Source organism: Triturus cristatus, chromosome 5_2, assembly GCF_964204655.1.
Source record: "Triturus cristatus chromosome 5_2, aTriCri1.1, whole genome shotgun sequence".
NCBI lineage: Eukaryota > Metazoa > Chordata > Amphibia > Caudata > Salamandridae > Triturus > Triturus cristatus.
Genome location: NC_140588.1, coordinates 599,894,362 through 599,915,721, shown reverse-complemented (window position 1 = coordinate 599,915,721; position 21,360 = coordinate 599,894,362). Strand labels below are relative to the sequence as shown.

At 41.6% G+C, this 21,360-nt stretch overlaps 1 protein-coding gene across 3 annotated transcripts in view; it reads left to right on the top strand.

Annotated features, from left to right (window-relative positions):
- Nucleotides 1–21,360, top strand: part of LOC146829049 (mitochondrial fission factor homolog B-like) — a 240,208-nt gene that overhangs the window by 167,732 nt on the left and 51,116 nt on the right. For all 3 annotated transcript variants that reach the window (XM_085607674.1, XM_085607676.1, XM_085607675.1), the window contains 2 exons: nucleotides 3,960–4,123; nucleotides 13,864–13,928. In XM_085607674.1, the coding sequence (XP_085463800.1) occupies nucleotides 3,960–4,123; nucleotides 13,864–13,928 (229 nt within the window). The remainder of the gene's footprint in view (nucleotides 1–3,959; nucleotides 4,124–13,863; nucleotides 13,929–21,360) is intronic.

Below are 21,360 nucleotides of genomic sequence, written 5' to 3'. Positions count from 1 at the left end.
AGAGGAGGTGATGCATTGGTTTCTTACTGTGCGGGGAGGCGATGCATCAGTTTCCTTACTGCGGCCCTGGTGTTCTTGTAGACTTGGCGCCCCAGTGTGATGTGTGAGGATCAGAGATGCTTTGGTTCTCGATGCAGAGGCAGTTGCGATTGATCAGGTTTCATATGTGATGGTAATTATTATGAGGAAAACCATTCAGGACCATGCCACTGAAGTCCATTTAAGATGAGAGGTTAGTCAGTAGAGGTCAGTTGCAGAATCAGTGGCTGTGATCAATGCTTTATACCTTTATTATTCCCAAACACTGGCATCGACCATCAAGGATGTGGCGTCCATGTGGGCAATTGCTCAGTTCATTTTCAAAGAAGCCGCTATCTAAATGCATAATATTACTGTTAGACCTGGCCCTTTTGACAGGTTTATCCCCAAACTTTGTGTCTCCTATTTTTCTGACCCTGATTTTGTTGGCTATAGGATTTTGGGCACTTTACCACTGCTGATCAGTGCTAAAGCACATATGGTTACTGTATAAATTGTGACAATGATTGGTTATCCATGATTGGCATATTTAATGTACTGGTAAGTCCCCAGTAAAGTGCAGGGCTTGTAAATCAAATGCTACTGGTGGGCTTGCAGCACTGGTTGTGCCACCCACATGAGCAGCCCTGTAAATGTATCTCGGACCTATCACTGTAGTGTCTGTCCATGCAGTTGTGAACTGCCATGTTGTCCAGGCAGGTGCACCCACTTACCAGACCCAAACCTTTCCTCTCCTTACATGTAAGGTACCCCTAAGGTAGGCCCAAGATACCCTGATGGGCAGTGTATGTGAAAGGTAGGACATATACTAGTGTGTGTGACATGTCCTGATAGTGAAATACTGTGCTATAAAATGGTGATGGGTTTTTGGCTAAACTTTGTAAAGGTTGCTCAACTCACCTGATCGACCTATCCTGAGAAGAATTAATCAACCCCAACAATAAAGTCTCTAAAAAAGATGAGATGGCCCAAGAACCAAAAAAAATGAACCTACCTCTCTAGATGTTCTATATACAAAGAATCTCACGAAACAATCAAAAGTTAATACATGAGACTCAACCACCAGGCATGGCAGAAGAACAAGGGTCAGGTTAAAAGCATTCAGTGCACTGACGATTATGAGATCCATCAACATTAGCAACTATATCTTGGCAGACCTAGCCTCAACTTGTTTGGACCCGCATTAAAAAAGCCACAAATAGAACAAAACCAGTAAGAATGATTTTGCAATGGGAATTCAATTAAAATCATTGTGACCATTCTCATAGAATGTGAATGGTTTTTAAGGGCAGAAGGACCTTTCTGGAGAAAAGGTTAATACTAGTTCAATCTTAAAGACCATTAACGTATTCTATTGCTCTTTCTGGGAGACCTCTTTCCAGAAATTAATATGAAAGTCACATCCTTACTCAAGGCAGTTCTGAACACCAGTTGGACAATAGTTTCTGCAATGGCTGCAACTTCTGAGAAATCTAGACGGTAAAAAACAACTTTGCAGACACACATAGATTTACCCACTCCTCCCCATTGCCACAGAACAGAGCACCAGAAAAACTTTAGGTGCATGGGTGTAACACTAAGCCCTGGATAACCATTTCCATTGGTGTAGCCACCCTAATCCCTACCTTCTTTCCCACAGCTCCCTTACAGAAGGCTCTTAACGTTGAGACTGGGACCAAATCCAGCAACCTTTAAAATAAAATAAAAGTACAAATAGGAATTATTAAAAAGTCGGGAATGATGCCCTTCCATGAACAGAAAGATCTGAAACATATCAAAACTCTTGCGTGTTTAGGTGGAGGGACCCTCTAGTCACCATAGTCACATGTGCCCACTCTTTTATGTTTGCATGTGTTTCCACAAGCACTTTAGCTCCTTCCCACCCCGTGTTGTTCTTAGAAGGTGCTATCAAGTGCTTAACTTTTTGTATGCAAAGTCTTCGTGTCTGAATGCCAAATAGGTAAAGTAAAGTCTCTCCTCATTCCTCTCAGGGTAACAATAACTTCTACATCTGGAGAACCTGGGAGCCTTCTTACTGCAAAAGGCACGTGATTCTCCTTGGTTCCATTCTCTCACCTTTTCAATTTATTTCTATAGGGATCCCCTGTGGTTCTGCTTGCTGGCTGCGAAATTACTACCAAACAATATGTTTGTCAGTCACAACTTTATCTTGAAGTGTTTTCAGTCAAAAACACCTACCATGATGTGACCTCATACTGATGTGGGTGGGTGCACACTACCTAAACTGAAGCCTATCCAACATAATGCTTTTTCATTTCCAGCTGATAATTTATATTTTGTACCCTCGCCCACAGGCATTACCTTGTATTGTTTGCATTTCTTTTGTCTGGAGCGCTGACAGGCTTGGCACCGTTCCTGGTTACAAAAGGTGACGCACAATATAGCACACCCTGTACACAAACTATAGTTTATTACTGAAGAAACCCATAATTTGTTTCTCCACATCAGTTTCACCAGCAGCATAAAAGGTTCTACAGAACCGAACCTGCAATCGTATGTTAAAGTCTGGTTGTTGTTTATTTTAGAATAAATATGAAATGTGTTTATCTACTCGACTTAGGAGAGGCCTAATCGAGTACCGCTGCAGTCAGAGCACTGACTTCTAAAAGACAAATATCCCAGCAATAGTATGAAAAGAAAAGCGGCCTGTCTGACAGTGGTCAACGTATCCAGATTGGAGACAGAAATGAGGAGACTGAAGTGGCAAATATCTTTACTTAGCATCCCAGGCGCGGGGCTGGGCTTCTAGTATATTTTAGGAAGGCGAGGAGTTGCTTTTCTTTGAGATTCAGACACTGACCACTGTCAGAGTAAAGGGAATGAGGTGATACACCATGAAGCACGTAGGAGTGTCTGCAGTATTCTATGGTCAATCAGTCTTTATGGGGTTAGATCCTAAATTATTGTTACTTCGAACTTTTTGAATAAGTTTACATTAAAGCTGCCAGATAGTGCCCTACTACAAAATGGCTCTCATCAGTTGGAAAGTCATTACGCAATAAAGGTCCATAAATGAACTGCATACTATTACATTATTTTACTGACAGTAATAGAGTGTGGTGGAATTTATGAATTAGGTCCGAAGTATCTAATTGACAGCAGGAAAAATAACCCTGTCAAATTAGGAACTGCTAAAGTACGTATTCCGGGCTTTACTCAGAATGAGGTGAGTTAACACAGGGGCAGGTAGAAATGTCCCTCTGTAGCCTCGGGGGTGGTTGGATGCACGTGTACGATTTTAGAAAACTAAAAGTGGAACCAAAAATAGCATATCTTAACACCTAATGGAAAACAAATTAAGGAGACCGAAAGCATTTGTGGGAAGGAATCACATTATTGATTACCTTATTGGCCAAGGGAAGACCTGGTAAGGGTGCAAGAGGTGGTGCCTTATGCAGATGAATGCCCAACCATTATATATCGGACTGTTCCAACAGGTAAAATCAAAGAGGTATCAATAGCAACAGAACATCACTGATGCTGAATATAGTGTGGCACATGTTACTGGACTACATAGGCCCAGCTTCCAAGGAGAAATATGAGAACGTTATTCATTAGGAGCATTATAATAGTGATACCTGAAATGATGCTAACGGAGGCGCACACAACAAGAGAATTACTATCTGCTGAATTGGAATAAAAATCAAAAGTAATTATAGTAATGTTCTGTTAAATATGTGTGGGAAGGGAAAGGTCATATTTCTTCAGTTTTGTGGGTAATTAAATAAATAATTTTTTTATGTTTAAAGTAGTTCAGGCGCCTTAATGCACAAAGGGCAGCTCAGTTTTTTAAGGTGGTGTAGTTTCCTGAGAATGTGAGTATAGATTTTGACGTTAGCACACTGAGCTGCATTAGAAATATACAGACTGTACTGACGCATCTTTGTCTATTCTTATAGGTGTTGAGATGATGGAGGTCAGTTGGATGCCTTTCCATTGGGAACAAGTGAAACAAAAGCCTCCCTTTACACCCGCATCACAATGTTATTCAACCCATGTTCCCCCATCAAGGGAGATTCCTTTATCCAGAGGCCAATCTGGATCATCAACAAAGAGAAGCTTGGTAAAGACACGGCACACTTATTTTTATTTTATGTATTTATTATTATTCTGTCTTTTCTGCACATTTCAGCGTAGTGTTTGTTGCACATACCTCAGAGACCTGGTTTAGATTGATCTCACAACATTGAATGCCATTTGTACCTATAAGAAGGTAAATACTTACTATAGGGGTGATTTAATGAGGCAGCCTAAAACAGTCATCCCTTAATCAGATTTAATCAGAAAGCCAGGAGATTTGCTTCACCAACTAAGAAACTAAGGGGTATATTCACAAGAACGTGTGCTAAACCTCACCCAAAAATGTTACCGCAACTTTACACATCGCAGCCTATCGTGGGAAAATAACCTTGTGTCAACGTGGAATTCACAACAAGGCGGCCTCATGCGATAGTTTGCCATAACCGCGGCCAATGCCCGCGATTCAAACACCTTGAAGAAGATAAAAACACAAACCCAAACGTGAAAAAATCTGCGATGGGCCAAAGCGCGATGAGGAAATCAGCGATAAGCAGCGCCAGGCCTGCAACACACACCTGGCAGGTGGGAAAAATCACCATAAAAGTAGAAAAAACACCCAAACACAAACTGACCAACACCCAAGCACCATGGAGGCAGCTGGAGCAGGCGCAGAGGACGAGCGCAACCCCACAAGCACCCCAGGCGACCAGGCCGGGACCTCGGGGACAGGGAAGGGCAAGGACAAGAAGAAGAGGAAGAAGAAGTTCAGTCCGCAGGCGAACAGCATTATAGTCACGGAGGTGATGGAACACCTTCAACAACTGTTCGTCACCTGCAACGTGTCTTTGGGCACCAAAAATGGAATATGGCGGGACATCGTGGACAAGGTGAATGCCGTCGGAGAGCACTAGAGGACAATGGATGAGATCAAGAGGCGATGGAATGACATCAAGCGAAAGACCAAGGAGAAACTCGCAACCAACCAGAAGGCAACAATGCAGACTGGAGGTGGGGGCCCAGCGCCACAGCTCGTGCTGGATGACATGGAGGAGCTGGCGTTGACAGTCATCAGTGTGGATACTGTAGCCGGAGTGGGGGACCTTACACTGCTCGACAGGACACAACACAACCCGCAACAGGGTGAGTGACCACCATATACTGGGGGGACGGGTGAAGATGGCCACGATGGCACACATGCACAATCAAGCAGAGAACAGTGCACACCCTCAATGACTCTGGGTTATCGCCCAGATCTATAGACTGTCACAATGTACAATGCCATGCTGTTTGAATGTCAACATGTACCATGCGGCTACATACATATGGACACATTGCAATACACCATCTCCCCTTCACATTGAAGGGCCACCGTCAACACCCCCTGCAGAGCAGTCCCAGCCACTCTTCACTGATGACGAGGAGGACAACCCCAGCATCGACGCACAAGCACTCCTAGACATCATTGACCTCATCCGTGACTCACCTCCAGGATCAGAGCCGCCCAGCTGCATCAAGGAGACCCCACCCACCACCCAAACCACCCAGCAGGAGGCACCCACAGCCTGGCAGTCTCCCAAGACCCCCAGGAACAACACACGGCCTTCCAATGCCATGTGCTGGAGGGCCAGAGTGTGACAGCTGAGCAGGTGCGAGTGGGGTTCGACCTCATAGCTATCAAACTGGACGCCATCCGTGGGTGTCTAGGCCCGCTCCATGGTGTCCAACGAGCCCTGACTGACATCGCTGGAGTCACGACGTAGAGTGCAGAACACCTGTCTGCTCAGAGGGGCTCCAGCGATACCAGCAGTGAGCTGGCACACATGCGGAGGCTCATGGAGGACCTGGTGTGGATGGAGGCAGAAAGAATGGCAGCCACCACTGCACACCAGCAAAATGTAGCTGGGATCTACCATGCCCTGCAGATCCTCATTATGGCATTGCTGCCACAAGGCGTGGTGATGATGAATGTTGCTGGCCCCACACCATCCACATCTCCGCCCCCTGGTGTGCCATTGCCTCACAGTGCGGCAGATGTATCCACTCCGGCACCTGAGGTGTCAGTGGCACACAGTGCCTCAGCCGGTACTGCAACACCCACAGGTGGGGCAGAGCACACATCCGGGCACGCGGACGTGGATGTGTTTGTGATGAGGAGGCACTAGCATTCATTTCTGCCACCTGGCCTGTTTCTGCTTGGTGCCACACATGGCCCCCCGATACACTCCGAGGCACTCACCTTGGACAGCGACATGGACTGCCATATCCTGTTTGATGACCAATGACAGGGCGACCAGACTGCGGACTGTACCCTTCCTCTTCCGCAGTACTTGTCACCCCCGGATGGACTCTGGCTGGCCCTCCATGGGCCCATTTTGTGTAGTGTGCTCGGCATTGCCCTGTACCGCTCCAGCTGCAGAACTGCACTGGATGTGCAATAAACATCCAGTTACGCACTGCTGTGTTATGTCTTTCATCATTCATGTATGAATGTGTGGATGAATGTAGGAACAGTGATTTCCCTTGCATCAATGATGCACATCCTGTGGGATGCCAGTCAGAGTGCGCTACATTGCATATTGTGTACCGGGTGCCATGAAGACTACAACAGAGACACACGCATGAGTCACTTCCATGTCCGGACATGGACTGAACCCCGCCCAGAGCCCACGAGTCATTGTTGCAAACCCTGCACTGGTCCGGCATATGGCAGGCCAGCCCACTCCGCTTACGCTCCGAGGGGGGGCCCTCATTGTTACCCATCGCAGGCGTACTCGCTGGTGGTGTGCAGGTCACTGGTCTCGTTGTCAGCATGTCACAGCCACTCCCTGAGGGAAGGTTTGCACGCACACCACACTCATCTGCCACAGGCGTCACAGGCCATGTGACTCCGCCAACATAAGGGGCCGACGACGTCACATTCCCCTCTGCTGGTGGTGACTGGATGACGGACGCTCCACGGTTCTCAATCTTAAAGGGCCCATGAGTTGTTGCGCACAGGGTTAGTGGCACCCGGGGCCTTGCGGCCATCACGGGCCTTCCACCACGTGGCGCTGACTGGGGTTACACAGGGTTAGTGGCACCCGAAGCTTTGCGGCCGGCACAGGCACCCCGCGACAGGACGGTGACTTTGGGTGCACTGGGGTAGGGGTATCTTAAGTGCTGAGCGGGTGTGCAGCCTGCGATGATGCCCCTTCCCGGCGGTCTGGACAGCTCAGGTTTTGTGTGCCCTGCTGAACCGCAGTGTAGGCCGGAGCCAACAGGCAGCGTGGGCCTACCGCCACGTGGCATCGCTTCCGGGAACACAGAGTCAGTGGCACCTATTGGCCTGAGCGGGTGTGCAGCCTGCGATGAGGCCGGGTGCACTGGTATGTCCTCTGCCATGGAGTAATCAAGACCCATCACCAAACGGAAGACGTGGTGGCCTGCGGAGCGGGGCTGCATGCTGTGGTGGGTGCCATGTCTGCGTGCCCCGGACTTGTGGCTTGCTGTGGCATGTGGTGGGACCTCTTGTCTGCACACCGGTGGCGGAAGGTGAGTAGTGAGGCCTGGGTGTGCATGGGCGGGCATGCTCCGATGGGCTGCGGAAGGGGCTGGGGTGCCTCTGCCTGGGTGTGCATGGGCGGGCAGGTGATGTTGTCTTGTGCAATTGTGTGTACTGTGCCATTCATGTATCTGGACTCTGTTTCAGATGACTGGTCTGTTTCAGAAGTGTGACCTGGTGAACTGCTATACATACCTGCATGTGGTTGGAGACACACCGGTGGCAGCAGGTGAGCAGTGTGGCCTGGGTGCGCAGGGGCAGCACTCTCCTTCTCTCCCCCTCTCTTTTTCTTCTCTCTCTCTCTCTCCCCCTCTCTTCTTCTTTCTCTCTCTCCCCCTCTCTTCTTCTCTCTCTCTATCTCTCTCCCCCTCTCTTCTTGTCTCTCCTTCTCTCCCTCTCTTCCTCTCTCTCTCCTTCGCTCTCTCTCTGTCCTTTCATGTGGGCAGGACACACCTTCTCATCATGATTTTTGTCTTGCAGGCTGTGACCTATGGATTGTCCCGAGGGGAGCCGCCATGTGTCTTCATTTCATTTCAGTGTTCATTTTAATAAAGTTTCATTTGTTGCTTCGAAAGTGAATGTGTGGTGCTCATTGTGATGACACGTGCATGTCACCTGTTGTGATTGTGCAACGTCATGCGGATTATTTTGTGCATGTTTAAGTGTAGCTGATGTGGCATGTCTTTGGTCAGGGCGGGTGCCGTGGAAGGGGGGTCCTGGGGGTGGCAGCGGCGGGTGGTGTTGCCTTTTAGGCCCGGATGCATCTGTTGTTCTTCAGGTGTGGCTCTGGGCTGGGCTCCCTTTTGTGGTGCAGGCTGTGGTCTGACTTTGCACCAGGTCAGAGCAGGTGTTGTTTTTCTGCTGCTAACACACCTTATCGCCTGTTTTGTGTTCTTATCGCAGTTCTGGCTGGTCATTGTGAATGTTGTGGAGTGGTGTTGTTGCGGCTTTTGGCACGGGAATGCCTACTCTGCATCTCATTAGCAATAGTTGCGGGGGTCATCTGTGGCGATGTTTTTTGTGGCTCCTATCACTGGTAAACTGGTGCTGTGGGATGTTAACACCAGCTTGTGATTGGGGCGCTATGTTTATCGCTACGTTGACTGCGATAAAGTGCCGTTAACGCGGCGATAGGTCCTTGTGAATATGCCCCTAAGAGCCTTCCTCATCTATTCTAAACCAAAATTAAAAATTTTACATTAAGAGTGAAGAGATGTTACCTATCCACATTTGCAACAGAAGCAGAATGTGCTTTACGTTTAGAAAATAAAATGTTTCTTAAACTTTGTTTTGTAACATCTTCTAAATGATTTGGCGCTAAATCTTATGGAATGATTTGCAACAGGAGCAGAATGTACTTTACGTTTGGAAAATGAAATGTTTCTTATAATTTGTTTTGTAACACCTAAATGATTTGGCGCGTAAATGTTATGGAATGATAATTGATTTTTCTAAGAACCTTTCACCCATCAACAAAAATCAGTCTCTACCTGTCTATATTTTTTGCAACCATATATTTTCTATAAATAGAAACGGTAATGGTACGCACAATTGTAACATGAGTATTTTGTCGTCATGCAAATAAATGCAAAATAGATGTATAGGTGTATACAAACCGGGGCAACTATTTGACATTTTAATCCGTAACAAAAGCATCCCAAACCTGTGCTACACAGAGGTTTGATTGTATGATTGAGAATAACAGTCAAACAGTCAACTTGTGTGTGGCTGCCACAAATTACTGGCCCAAAACTGGCTAAAAGTGCTTAAAGCACATAAAAGAAAAAGGATCCAAACCCAGTTGTTACATACGTATTTTTTAATGTGTTTTGGATACAAATGATGGTTTACTTTAGACCGTGCAACAAATGAAGTTTTCAGGGGTATAATCAAACCTAGGAAAGTGCAGGCCTGCCTCTGTATTAGTGGGCTTTTTTTTTTGCATAAGAGGGTCTTAACCTTTTGACGTCTGTGTGCCCCCACTGAAGCATTACCGGAATCCGGGAGCCCCTACTAAGTCATTACTGGAAGCTGGGGACCCCCAGCATGAGCAATTTCTATGATTTGAACTTCAAAGCAATACACAAAAATACAAAAGCAAGTATACACCAAACAAATGCTCAGAAATTGAAATGTTTTTTTTCATTCAAAATCAAACATATGAAAAGTGTTTACATTTTGAATGTTGCTTCTTTATTTGTATATAGTTTATTCATTTTAATGTATTAATTTTTAAATTATTTTATGTGGTAACATAGTTGCGGAACCGCATGGATCCTCGGACCACAGGTTAAAAACCACTGTTTTACATTATTTGCTTAAGCTGGCATTCTTGGTTTGTATTTTCAGTAACTTTCAGCATAATTTAATGCACAGCGTAATTGAGGGACTGTAACACTTTCCATTACTATCAACTACATTATGCTGAAATTTCTTCTAAGCAATCTATTCCTCTACTCAACTTTCTTACCATGTAACCGCCAACCTAAATCTTTGCTCAAATACCTCGAAATCACCTAGCTTACCCAATATCCCTTACTCATCCTCCTAATGAAAGAACAAATGAATTGAACTTATAAAATTTTGCCTGAAATCACAAAGGGGTCTACGTTTATTTATTCATAAAGAGACATTCTCTCTACTGATTTTTATGTTTTAAGTCTCATTAAGGATAGACAAGTGCTATAAAACAATTAATAAATAAAATATGTCATCATGTTACATTTTTACAGGTACTTAAGTTGCATATGTAGTGGTTGCTACATTTGCAGTGCACATGTATTGATTTTAGGTTTCTGGTCTCCATGGCAAAAAGAAGGGCGTATAATGGCATAGATCAAGGGGTAACAGATAAGAACGGATCCTAAAAGCAGGATTTCTCAATATCGATAGAAAACTTGTTTTAATGAAAACAGAAATCACAGCTGAACGATCTAGCACCAAATATGAACGATAAATATTGTTTGTCACCAATCAGTACCATTTCGTGCTTTTGTTCAGCTGTTACAGAAAGAAGCAGAAAAAATATTATTTAAATATTCTTTATTTTGATTATAATGAAACAATCTCTTTTAGAGTATCATGAGCAGAGTAAAATGATTCCATAAAAACTCTGAAATGTTTGGAGCTTAGCCATCTACTTTTTCTTGAATTTATTCATGACCAGAACATTTTTCACAAACAAAGGAGAAGAGGTTAGCATGGCTGTTTTTACCAAAAAGAATATGCTACACACTTTAAAAACCGTCATGAAGTTGTTGCAGGTGCTTTTATTTTGGAAAGGGGGGGGGGTTGGGAGGAGCAGCCCCACACCCTTTAAAAACGAATTGTTATTCACAGAAGAGACCTATACATGTATTCTACCTAGATTTACCTAAGGACCAGGGAGAAGAAAATGTCCTGCTTCCATGGTATAGCATTCACAATTTAACAGTTGTGAACAAGACTAAAGCCCAATCCTGCCACTTATCACACACCCAGAGGCAAATACACATTACTTGCTGTAGCAGGTGACTTTGCCTCCTAAAAGACAATTTCTTAGTCTCTGAGGCCAGGAAAGTAAGGGTGTTGTCAAATACTGGCCACCTAGCAAGAACTAGCCATCTGGGAGTGGTATAGGACAGCTGACAGAACACAGGCACCCTTAATACTTGTTCATTTGACTTGCTAATCTCAAATTGGGCTCACAGAATATGCTCCCATTCATTTCCAGAGCTCTTCTAGACACTTTGGCTCCAACCCCGGAAGGAAGACTAAATAATATTGTCCATGAAAGGAAGATAGAGAGCTCATCTATGTAGAGGTGCGGCCAGGGTCCCAGCTATCATGAATTTAGAGCTTCCTGGAAATTCTACAGTAAAGTGATGAGAATGTGCTGCAAAAGGAGGTGGACAAAATGTCATGAAAGATTTATTAGGAACAATTCTCCAATCACTGGACAGTGCACAGCATAGAACTGGTACCTCACCACCACTCCCTCAGAACATTATTGGAAAGATTACATTTGAAGTCAAAGGCTATGCTTTAAGAAAGAAGAATCCCAACTCTTGCTGAAAGAAGAAGACACAAGGAGTCCCTACTTCTGCTCGCACCCAGGGACTGGAATTGCTCTCCATGAGTACAACATTTGGCCTCCTCTTTGTGTGCTCAAAAGCACAACTAGCAGAAAGACACCTCATTCCAAGATGGCCAGCTAAACACAGAAAACAAACCGTGCAGATTCCCTGTCTGGAGGGAGACCTGGTGGCTAGAAGCCTACCATGAGGACCTAGGGGCTGCTGCACTGACTAGAAAGAACTTTCCAAGCAGTGTGAGAAAAGTGTTACTTATTCATTTTTTGACCTCCTGAGAACTGGGAGAAGGTGCAAAGGCTTGCCCATGGAGGTGGCACACAAGGCTGTTGGGAAAACCAGGTTTGCCCCACTTGGCGCTTCTTGTCATGCTGAAAACAGGCCTGTGGGACCTATTGGTAAATTGGTTTGGAAATTCTATCGCATAGTTTTCTTGACTTTAAAATTGTTGTTGGTATAGCTTAAAATGAACCCTCTTTTCTCTGGAGAATTGCCTGTTGCTTGTGTAATGGCTGCAAGGTGTCACAGGCAATACAGTGATTCTGGTTTATACCACAAATGTTTTAGTTATACCATAGTCTAATAAAAAAGAATCACAAGAAGTCTGGTATGTTTCCTCAATCAACCAGTTGCTTAAAGGTATGGCTCAGCTACTTGAATATTTGCTTCTTCACCCCTCGAGAAATCTAAACATAAATCAGGAACTAGCGCTTGATAGCCAATGCAAACATATACCAATATGTGTATACCTCCCAGTCCCATGTGTTTCAAGGACGTTTGACTGCTGTTAGTCTCAACTCATGTATCCTGGTTCCATATACTTTATACCTTCTTACTCATCTCCATGTGCCTTTTGAATCCCAGAAAGTACTAATAATATGACCTTATTGTAAATATACCTGTGTTACCCAAGGTGCAAAAACCCTCTTTAAAGAAATGTGGTTGAAGCTATGCCCACCAGTTCCCCTACACCTGCCTTCTCCAAAAAGTAGCTGAGGTGTTGGGTTAGGTTTGCTTCTCTGTCTTCCTCTGATGCCATCTTCAGATTTTGTTTGTGTCTGCTATTTGCCCCCTGTGCCCTCAGTTGCTTTCAAACAGCTGACCTTTTTCCAGTGTTCCACGCATCTTCTTAAATGGTCCACCTCATCTCTCCAACTGGTATGCATTCTGCTCCCCCCAGCATGCTTATCAGTATCCTCCAATTTCGACTCTTGCGCTGCATTCTTCCCTCTGATCCTCCTTTGCCAAGCCTGTGCCATGCACATGCTTCTGTATTCTGGTCTCCTATTGTCCCGTTTCGCCGGAAGCATACATATGGCCACTTCAGGTTTCATATCTGTGAATCACAAGTAGGACTGTCAACCCATCTTCCTGTCTTCCTCCTATTTTTGCGAAGCTAATCCACAAAACATGCTTTCCTCTCCTGTCGCCCGAGTTCACCGCATAGAGGTTGACCAGAGTTTCTCTGAGCTGTGTGATGAGACTCAACCACGTTGTGTTTATTGAAGTAGTTAGGTTCTCCCCTTTCCATATTAATAACCCACTTCCTGACTCATGAAGCCTGTTTTTCCTCCCACTGCACAAAGACATTATCTTGGCAGAAGCAGTTTAAGAGCCCTCTACCTTCATAATACTCACTGACGTGTAATGAAATGTAAACGGGGAACAGCTATTACAACGCGGTTATTACCACGCTGTGCAGTTACATCGCATGCGTTACAACGCATGCGATGTTACAACGCTATGCCATTAGAACGCAAGTCTGTACATCGACTTGCGCTAGATGGCGTGCTAACATTACAAATAGTGTAGTTTACTATCCCAACACCTTCCCTACTGTTAAGTGGACTGGAGTTGGAATAGTAAATGACACTTTTTTAATGTCAGCACGCCATCTAGCGCAAGTCGATGTAAAGACTTGCGTTCTAATGGCATAGCGTTGTAACATCGCATGCGTTGTAACGCATGTGATGTAACTTCACGTGTGGTAAAAACCCGCGTTGTAATATCATACATCCAATGTAAACACATACTAGGCTATGTAATCAAAAGTAATTGCACCAGAGCAAACAAAAGAAGGGTCCAGAGGTCCTAAGACCTCTTAGAAGTAGATTCACAGTTCTCAGAAGTACGGTCAATAATTTCTGTATCTGGTTTTTGTTGACTTTTCAGAGAAGAGTCCAAGAGATGAACAATTGCAGTGCAAAAATATCTGCTGACACACGAGGACATGATGGGTAAGGATCAGATTTGAACAAGATTATCTTTCCAATCTAGAGACATGCTATTTAAAGGACTACTTTGTAACCAGTTCAGGAGGGTGGCACAATTGGGTAGACAGGGACATTCAAAAGTTTCAAACGTATTCTAGTCTAATAAAGAAATAACTCTGCCCAACCATAACTGTACACATCCTTAGGGGCTTTTTTCAAACTGGAGGCATGGAACTAGCAGCACTTGAACAAAACTATTTTAAAGGAGACCGTGTAGACTGCCCCATCGATTTCCAGACTGCTTTTGGGACTGGACAAAAGGAGGGGGGCAGTCATTGTCTCAAAGGTGTATCAGAATAGAGAAGAGCCATACATTCAACTACAATTAACGCTTATCTCTTGCTAAGTGAGCAAGCAGGTATGGCAAGCAGCAAGCCATTTTTGTTTGTTCTTTGTTCATCAGTAAAGACTCAAACCTTGCAGGGTCTGAATGTGAGATCACCCTTATCACCTCATAGTCTGTAGGGAATTTTAGTGAAAGGTATGGGTGAAGGATGTGTGTTCCTTTTGGAATATGTATTAAGGAGACAGCTTGTAGTTTTTAAGCTTTTCCATTTGCTATCTTCGAGGACATAAGCTTTATGCATGGCATGTGAGCTTTTCTTATTACATCCCTCTTGTATATAATTTACTGTTTTCATTGGTGCTACAGGTTAAAAAGGCATATGTTGTCACAGCAGCCATGTTGTGGATTGCCATTGCTGTATCTGCTTGTTTGCTGTGTGACTCTAGTGTTTTCCCATTAATGGCCTGTTTTGTCTTAAAGTACAGTCAATAATTTTACACTTATCATTTCTCTATAGGAAGTCCCAAAATCAACTGTTTCAAATAATATTATTTCTTATTAAAACATAACTATAGTTCTTCAGAGACACTGATAAGGAGAAGAATATGTTACCTGTATTTTATTCCACAATTTCTGTATGATTTCACATAGTAGGGGAACATTTAGGCAAATGTTAGAGAACAGACAATTGATTACATCAGTAGTGCATATCTCCAGAAATATACACCACTCACACTCACACACACACACAGAACCTTAGACTATACTGACAGATCTACTTGAGACATTACCAACAGATTGGGTTTTGAGGAAGGTCCCTGCACCCTATCCCCCATTAAAGCACCTCTAATTGGACTGCACAGAGCCAAGCCTTTTCTTTAGTTCTCATTTATGCAAGGCAACAGCACACATACATTTCAATACAAAATGGGTGACAAGCTTGCATGCAAACAGATCTGGTGGTGGAAGCTCACAAGACCCACCGCCTGCATTTTGGGGGGCTGCTTCACCACACCTTAAATTTCTGGAATGAAAACACACTGTGTCATCTATACTGTGGCGACTCATATTTATTCTCGAATTAGAAATCAAAGTAATGCCAGCTATGTATAAATTCAGATACCATTCTGAGTTCGAAATAACTTGAAAGTCTGTCTGTCTTTTTAAGGTCTCGCACTAAGCCACAGCAACGTAAAGGTTGGATACCCGCTCATTTAACAAAAACACCTTTGGTGCAGGGTAGTTATAGTTAGGATTCAGAGAGACAGGAAATCCTTACATTTTTACTTGCTAATAACTTTGTCACTGTTTGATGACCCTCTATGAAACTTTGCAGACCAATTATGTTTTTCTATATTGGCTGATGATGCAAAGTTTCCTGGTGATTTGTTAAGGTATGCAAAAAACAAAGGGGGGGGGGGGTCCCAAAATAGGTTTTTCCACCAATGCACTTTCCATAGACTTTTTAAACTGATGTAGTGGCAAAATGGCTGAACGGATTTACTTGAAATTTGGCATGAATATAGATGATGGTGTGAAAAGGATCCCTTTTCTTATTTGATCTGCATTGGTTCAGTTGATTTTAAGTAATAAGGGACAAAACATAGTGATATAATTGGGCTTTGGTATACCACTTGACCTTTGCCGTATACCTCAGTACTTGGTGATGATAAAGTATAATATTATTGGTTAATGAAAACCCCAGGCGAAATAAAAAGGCAGCTATATTGTTTAGGCCACACTTTGTCTTTGTTCTATATTTTAAGGTGAAATATAGTTCATTACTCATTTTGTAATGTATAGGTAGAAATGAGGCAGTTTACTAAAGTCTGTAGAGTTAAGAGAATGTATTTTTATTGATTTATATATTTTATAAAAAGTTTATGATGTACCACAATACTTCCTCAAAATGATTTAGAAAGTACCACGGTATTATTGAAATAAAACATCTAAATTATATATGAAAAGAATAAAATTAAACATAATATAGTGGGGCTCTTGAAAGTGCCTTTGTGTTTTTTTTTAACAAATACATACTACCCAAAGAGTTGTTCCTTGTTGGAAAAACTATGCCTCTATAAAGTTTTGCAGCTCTGCACATATAGAAATAATGTGACAGAAGATATCAACACTGGTAAATTTAAATTAGAAGGTACCAACTGTTGTTTAATATGTCATAGTAAACCTACTCTTAATAATCATTGTAAACTGAGTTATGACACAGGAGAAAAGAAAGCATTTTACTATATAGCACTTATTCAACTATTTAAACCAGTTCACAAAGATGAAGAACTTATAGGTCCCTTTCAATGCTATTAAGATGCATTTAATGTTTATAAAAATCACATTGTATTGCCTCAATCAAGAAATAGAAGAAGAAAACAATATTAATGCAGAAATTCTAAGCAAAATCTTCTTCCATGACTGCTGACCTACTTGGACAACCAGTTATTGATATTGAAGCTGTTGTTGTCATGGACGAGGTTTTAAATGCAATGGACCATGTCAAACTTGATGTTCATAATTTAGATAACTTAGTATGTCAATTAGATAGCTAACAGCTACAAATTTAAAAATCTATAAAAGAATCTTTAGATCATGGACTTCAACATGAAATGGAATATGTGAATTTACTACTTATGAACCTATATTGCAATATGTAAATGGACAAGCTGCTAATGTGCATAAAGTTACTAGCACTAACTTATCTTGTGTAGTTACTGCTGCTACTGGCCTAGCAGCGAATAACATCAAAGGAATTAAATCATCTACTCTTACGACCTTTGGAGCATGATAATAAGCTGGAATACCTAAAATGAAATACTGATACATGCCAAAAACTTGGTAAAGTCCTTAAAACATTAAAAGTTCAAGATGACCACTAGCATATGAACACCTTGAACTGTAAATGTTCTAAAGGATAACATGGTAGTGTAACAGGCATGGTAGTTTTTTCTGAAATCACAACAAAGGAAAACAAAGGTAGATTGGCTTTGTTATGATTATTAAATAGAATCAGATATCACTGTAGTAGTTTATTATTATTAACTTACCATCTACCATGAAGCAACCATAAGGCGCATGTTTTACTTACCTTACACTTAGCATCTCAATTTCAATTACAATTTAGTATTTCTAAACAAAATATGGTTACTATTGGTAGAAGCTCTTTATCTTTTGAGATATTTGGTTAGTTCTGAAAAGAATTTTTTTTTCTTCGTTAAAAAAAAAAATCTGGAACTTTTATTTTACAAGGTCAATATGACCGACCAAAACAATAGTCTCAACAGGAACCAGGAGGAAAACAAAGGCAAAACAAAACTAAACCTGTTGTGGAGGATGCTAAGGAACCATGGCAAGCACACAATGGTCATATTTGTCTCTCCTGCTACAATGGCAGTTTGGCAGATGAGCCATATCTCGCTGTACTGCCATATTGCTCTATAATTTTCGGATTATGCACCAAAGATATATTGGCATTCCAGTACCAGGAGCAGATACCGGTGGAGGGAAAGATGCACTGGGTGTTGGTGAAGCTGCTGATGGAGCAGAACAGTTGTAAGGTGCAATTGGAAGGACAGATGAAGGACATGGTGCTGGAGGTGCTGACAAAGCAGACAAAGTTGAAGGTGTTATAGTAACCAAAGAAGTGACTGCTGCTAATGTTCCTGGTTCAGACTCTTCTATCTCCTTTTGACGCCTTATTTCCGTACGCTCCAACCTGATTGACTGAATTACCTGCAGATGTTTTCTCTTTCCTGTGGTACCGAAGAAGATTTTTTCATGTTCCCAGGGGGAAATAACTTTATTGCATAGGTTGCAGGCAACATGTTTTAATTCATCCTTTTCCGTCTGGATTCCTTTCATTTCTTCCTCCTCTCCACCTCTGCTTCCTCCTCTTGCAACAGCACAGGGTCATCTTCTTCTGGCCTTCCAGTTCTCCAAACGTTCAAAGGTGGGTTCAGAACAAAAGATTTTTCCTCAGCCGATGAGCACAGTCTTCTCCTTTGAAGATATCAAATGTAATGAGATAAGGGGTTTACATTTCCTATTTCCTACAATCAGTAGCGTTCTAAGCAAATGTAATGCTGTTTTACAACTGTAAAACTACTGAGGTAGTATCTGGATACCATTGTGGTACCTGCATAGTTCACAAACACAACTTATAGTTACAATACTAACAAAGATACCATTAAAAAACATAACTAGCCATGAAACCATTAATCCATATTATAAATCAAAAATATTTCTTTGGTGTAAATATCTTGAAAAAAATATACGAAGGTTCCATAGTGCTTTCGAGGAAGAGCAAGTAAAAGCAAAAAAGATCACGCAGACGATGCTGATGTTCATAATGAACATTACACTTTCTTGAAAGTTTCACAGTAGCAGAAAAAACAGAAAAGATTTAATCACGATTGCCACTCTGTAGTCATAGTTAGGATTCCCAGAGATAGGAACTATGTTAAACAACATTTTATGATTAGAAATTTCTTTTTTTACAAAACACTTTACACATTCAATGAAGCCATCTAAATTAATTAGAACTTGCTTTCCCTTTGCAGTGCTTAACTCCCCCTTCACATGTCAAATCATAGCATTCATAGCAACACTCATGACATCTTAAATGACATCATTTATGAAAACACTGTGCATGGTAGAGTGCCAAGTTATAGTTAATTTAGTCTGGCTAACAGGTAGACAACACTGTGTGTGTAGGTGCGTGAGTTATGGTAAATTTTGCTCTGGGTCCAAATTATAACTTTAAGTTATAACTATAACTTTTCAATTTTTAAGTTTTGTGTAGTTTAAGTTGGTTTTGTATATAAATAATAAATGATATTTTCCTAACTAATATTAAACCTTTGGTATTTTTGATTGAAATTATATGTATGCACTGAAAAAAACAAAGGTTAAAGTGGCATTATCGGTAGGTGAAAATGTCAGTTAAAACATGCCATTTTAGACATACAAAGCCACTGAAATTCACCAATTACACTTATCTCAAGTAACTAACTGGTGCTGTGAGAAAACTGTAACTCGCGCCCCCACCATGCACAGTTTTCTCATCAGTAATTTAATTGCAAATGTTGCAGTGATATTATCAATGATGTCATGAGTGATGAAATATGTGGGGTAATAAGCAGTGCATGTCGAGTGCGCGAGTTATAGTTAACTAGTACATTTTACAAATAATTTTTTTATTGGGTGTAGCAGCAAAACAGCTGACCAGATTGTAATGAAATTTCACAACAATGTACATGAGACTATGTTGATGATCCTTTTTGCTATTGAAAATTACTTTATGAAGTGGTTATGAAGCACAATGCTACTAAAAGTAGCAAGGGAGCCTTAAAAAAAACCTAGACTGCGTATGTGAAGTTTCAGATTTACCACATGAACAACTGAAAGGTCCTTTTATGTACACATGCAAATGGGAACCAAAACACAAATACATAACAAATAGAATACATCTTAATCTACATAAGTTTGAGTCACACAATATAGCTGTGCCCATCAAGCTTAACAAAAACCATCTTCCTTACGCACTCCTATACAACAAAATGGAAAAGTGACTTAGCAGTATGCTACATAGCTACTATATGGAAGACATAATAATTGACCACTAGGAAGAAAAAATAATAATATACATTTTCATAACAACAATGATTGGCTTTCATTCACTTTGGCCTTCATATGTAACACACTTCTACGAAAAGTAGCCAGGAAGCAGACTTCATATGTAAGGATTCAGATTTAAACTGGGGAGAGGAGTTGGCCTAACGGCTAGGGCGGTCGACCTCGAATCTGGGGAACTGGGTTCGAGTTTCAGCAATGACGCTGAACATCCTGTGATTCTGGGCAAATCACTTATTCTCCCCGTGCCTAACAAACAAATGTGTCCTCATGTAATGCAACTGGTGCTATGTAAGGCGCTCTGATACCCGATACGGGTCAAGTTTGCGCTATATAAAACTCTGTAAAAAAGAAATTTACAAAAAAAAAAACCTGAAGTCCCATGTATAATCACATGACTATACAAACTAATGAATAAATACAATAGATAAAGAAAAAACACATTAAATCTGATTGCCACTCTGTAGTCATAGTTAGGATTCACAGAGATAGGAAATCATCAGATTATTGCTCCCTAGTAACTTTCCGCCATTTTGACGAATCACCACAAAACTTTCTAGACCTAAAGCAGTTTCTACATTTTGTGATGATGTAAATCTTTGTGGCGCATTGTGGCGAATAGTTAAGAGGTGAAAAGATAAAAGGGGTGGTCCATAGGCAGGTCCAAAAACGTGTTTTTCCACCAATGTATTTTCCATGGACTATTGTATCGTGCAAATGGCTGAACAGATGTACATGAAATTTGCAGCATTATGCATTATGGTGCACAAATAATCCTTTTTGGGTACTACAGTTAAGTAGGGTAAGTATTTTTGAAGTTCATTTAAACTTAGTGATATCTGTGACCTCAATACCTTTGCAGAATTTCACAAAATCTCAAGATACTACCATGGGACATGGTGATGGTAAGTCATTATCTGATTGGATAATGACTGCCTTTACACACTTTTATAGCAGCCATGTTGTTTAAGGCCACTTTGCCTGTGTTCTGTTTTGGACCTTAGATATTGGGTAAGTGTTAGGTTTTATATTTTTTCCCTACCTATTGTCCCTTTAATAAAGTGGTTATAGGTAGGGGAAAATAATGATGAGTTTCTATATATATTAAAAAACAGTTTACAGAGTACCACAATACGACTTAGGAAGTACAGTGGTAATATAAAAAAATCAAATAAATAAATTAAAAAATTTGAAAAACACTGTAATACACTAGATTTCACATATATAGTGTGGTACAGCGTATTTACATTTTGTAACTATTTAATTATGTAAAAAAGTGTATGGAGTACCGCAGCAGTACCTAACAAAAAATACAGCACACACACCACACAACTGGAAAAGAAAGTTTTTTAAAAAAGAAACATTTCTTAAAAATACAGTATCTTCTAGGTACTAGCGCTGTACTCCGTAAATATATTTAAAACATATGTAAATAAAATATTACTCAATTTCTCTATTACCACTTTCATAAAG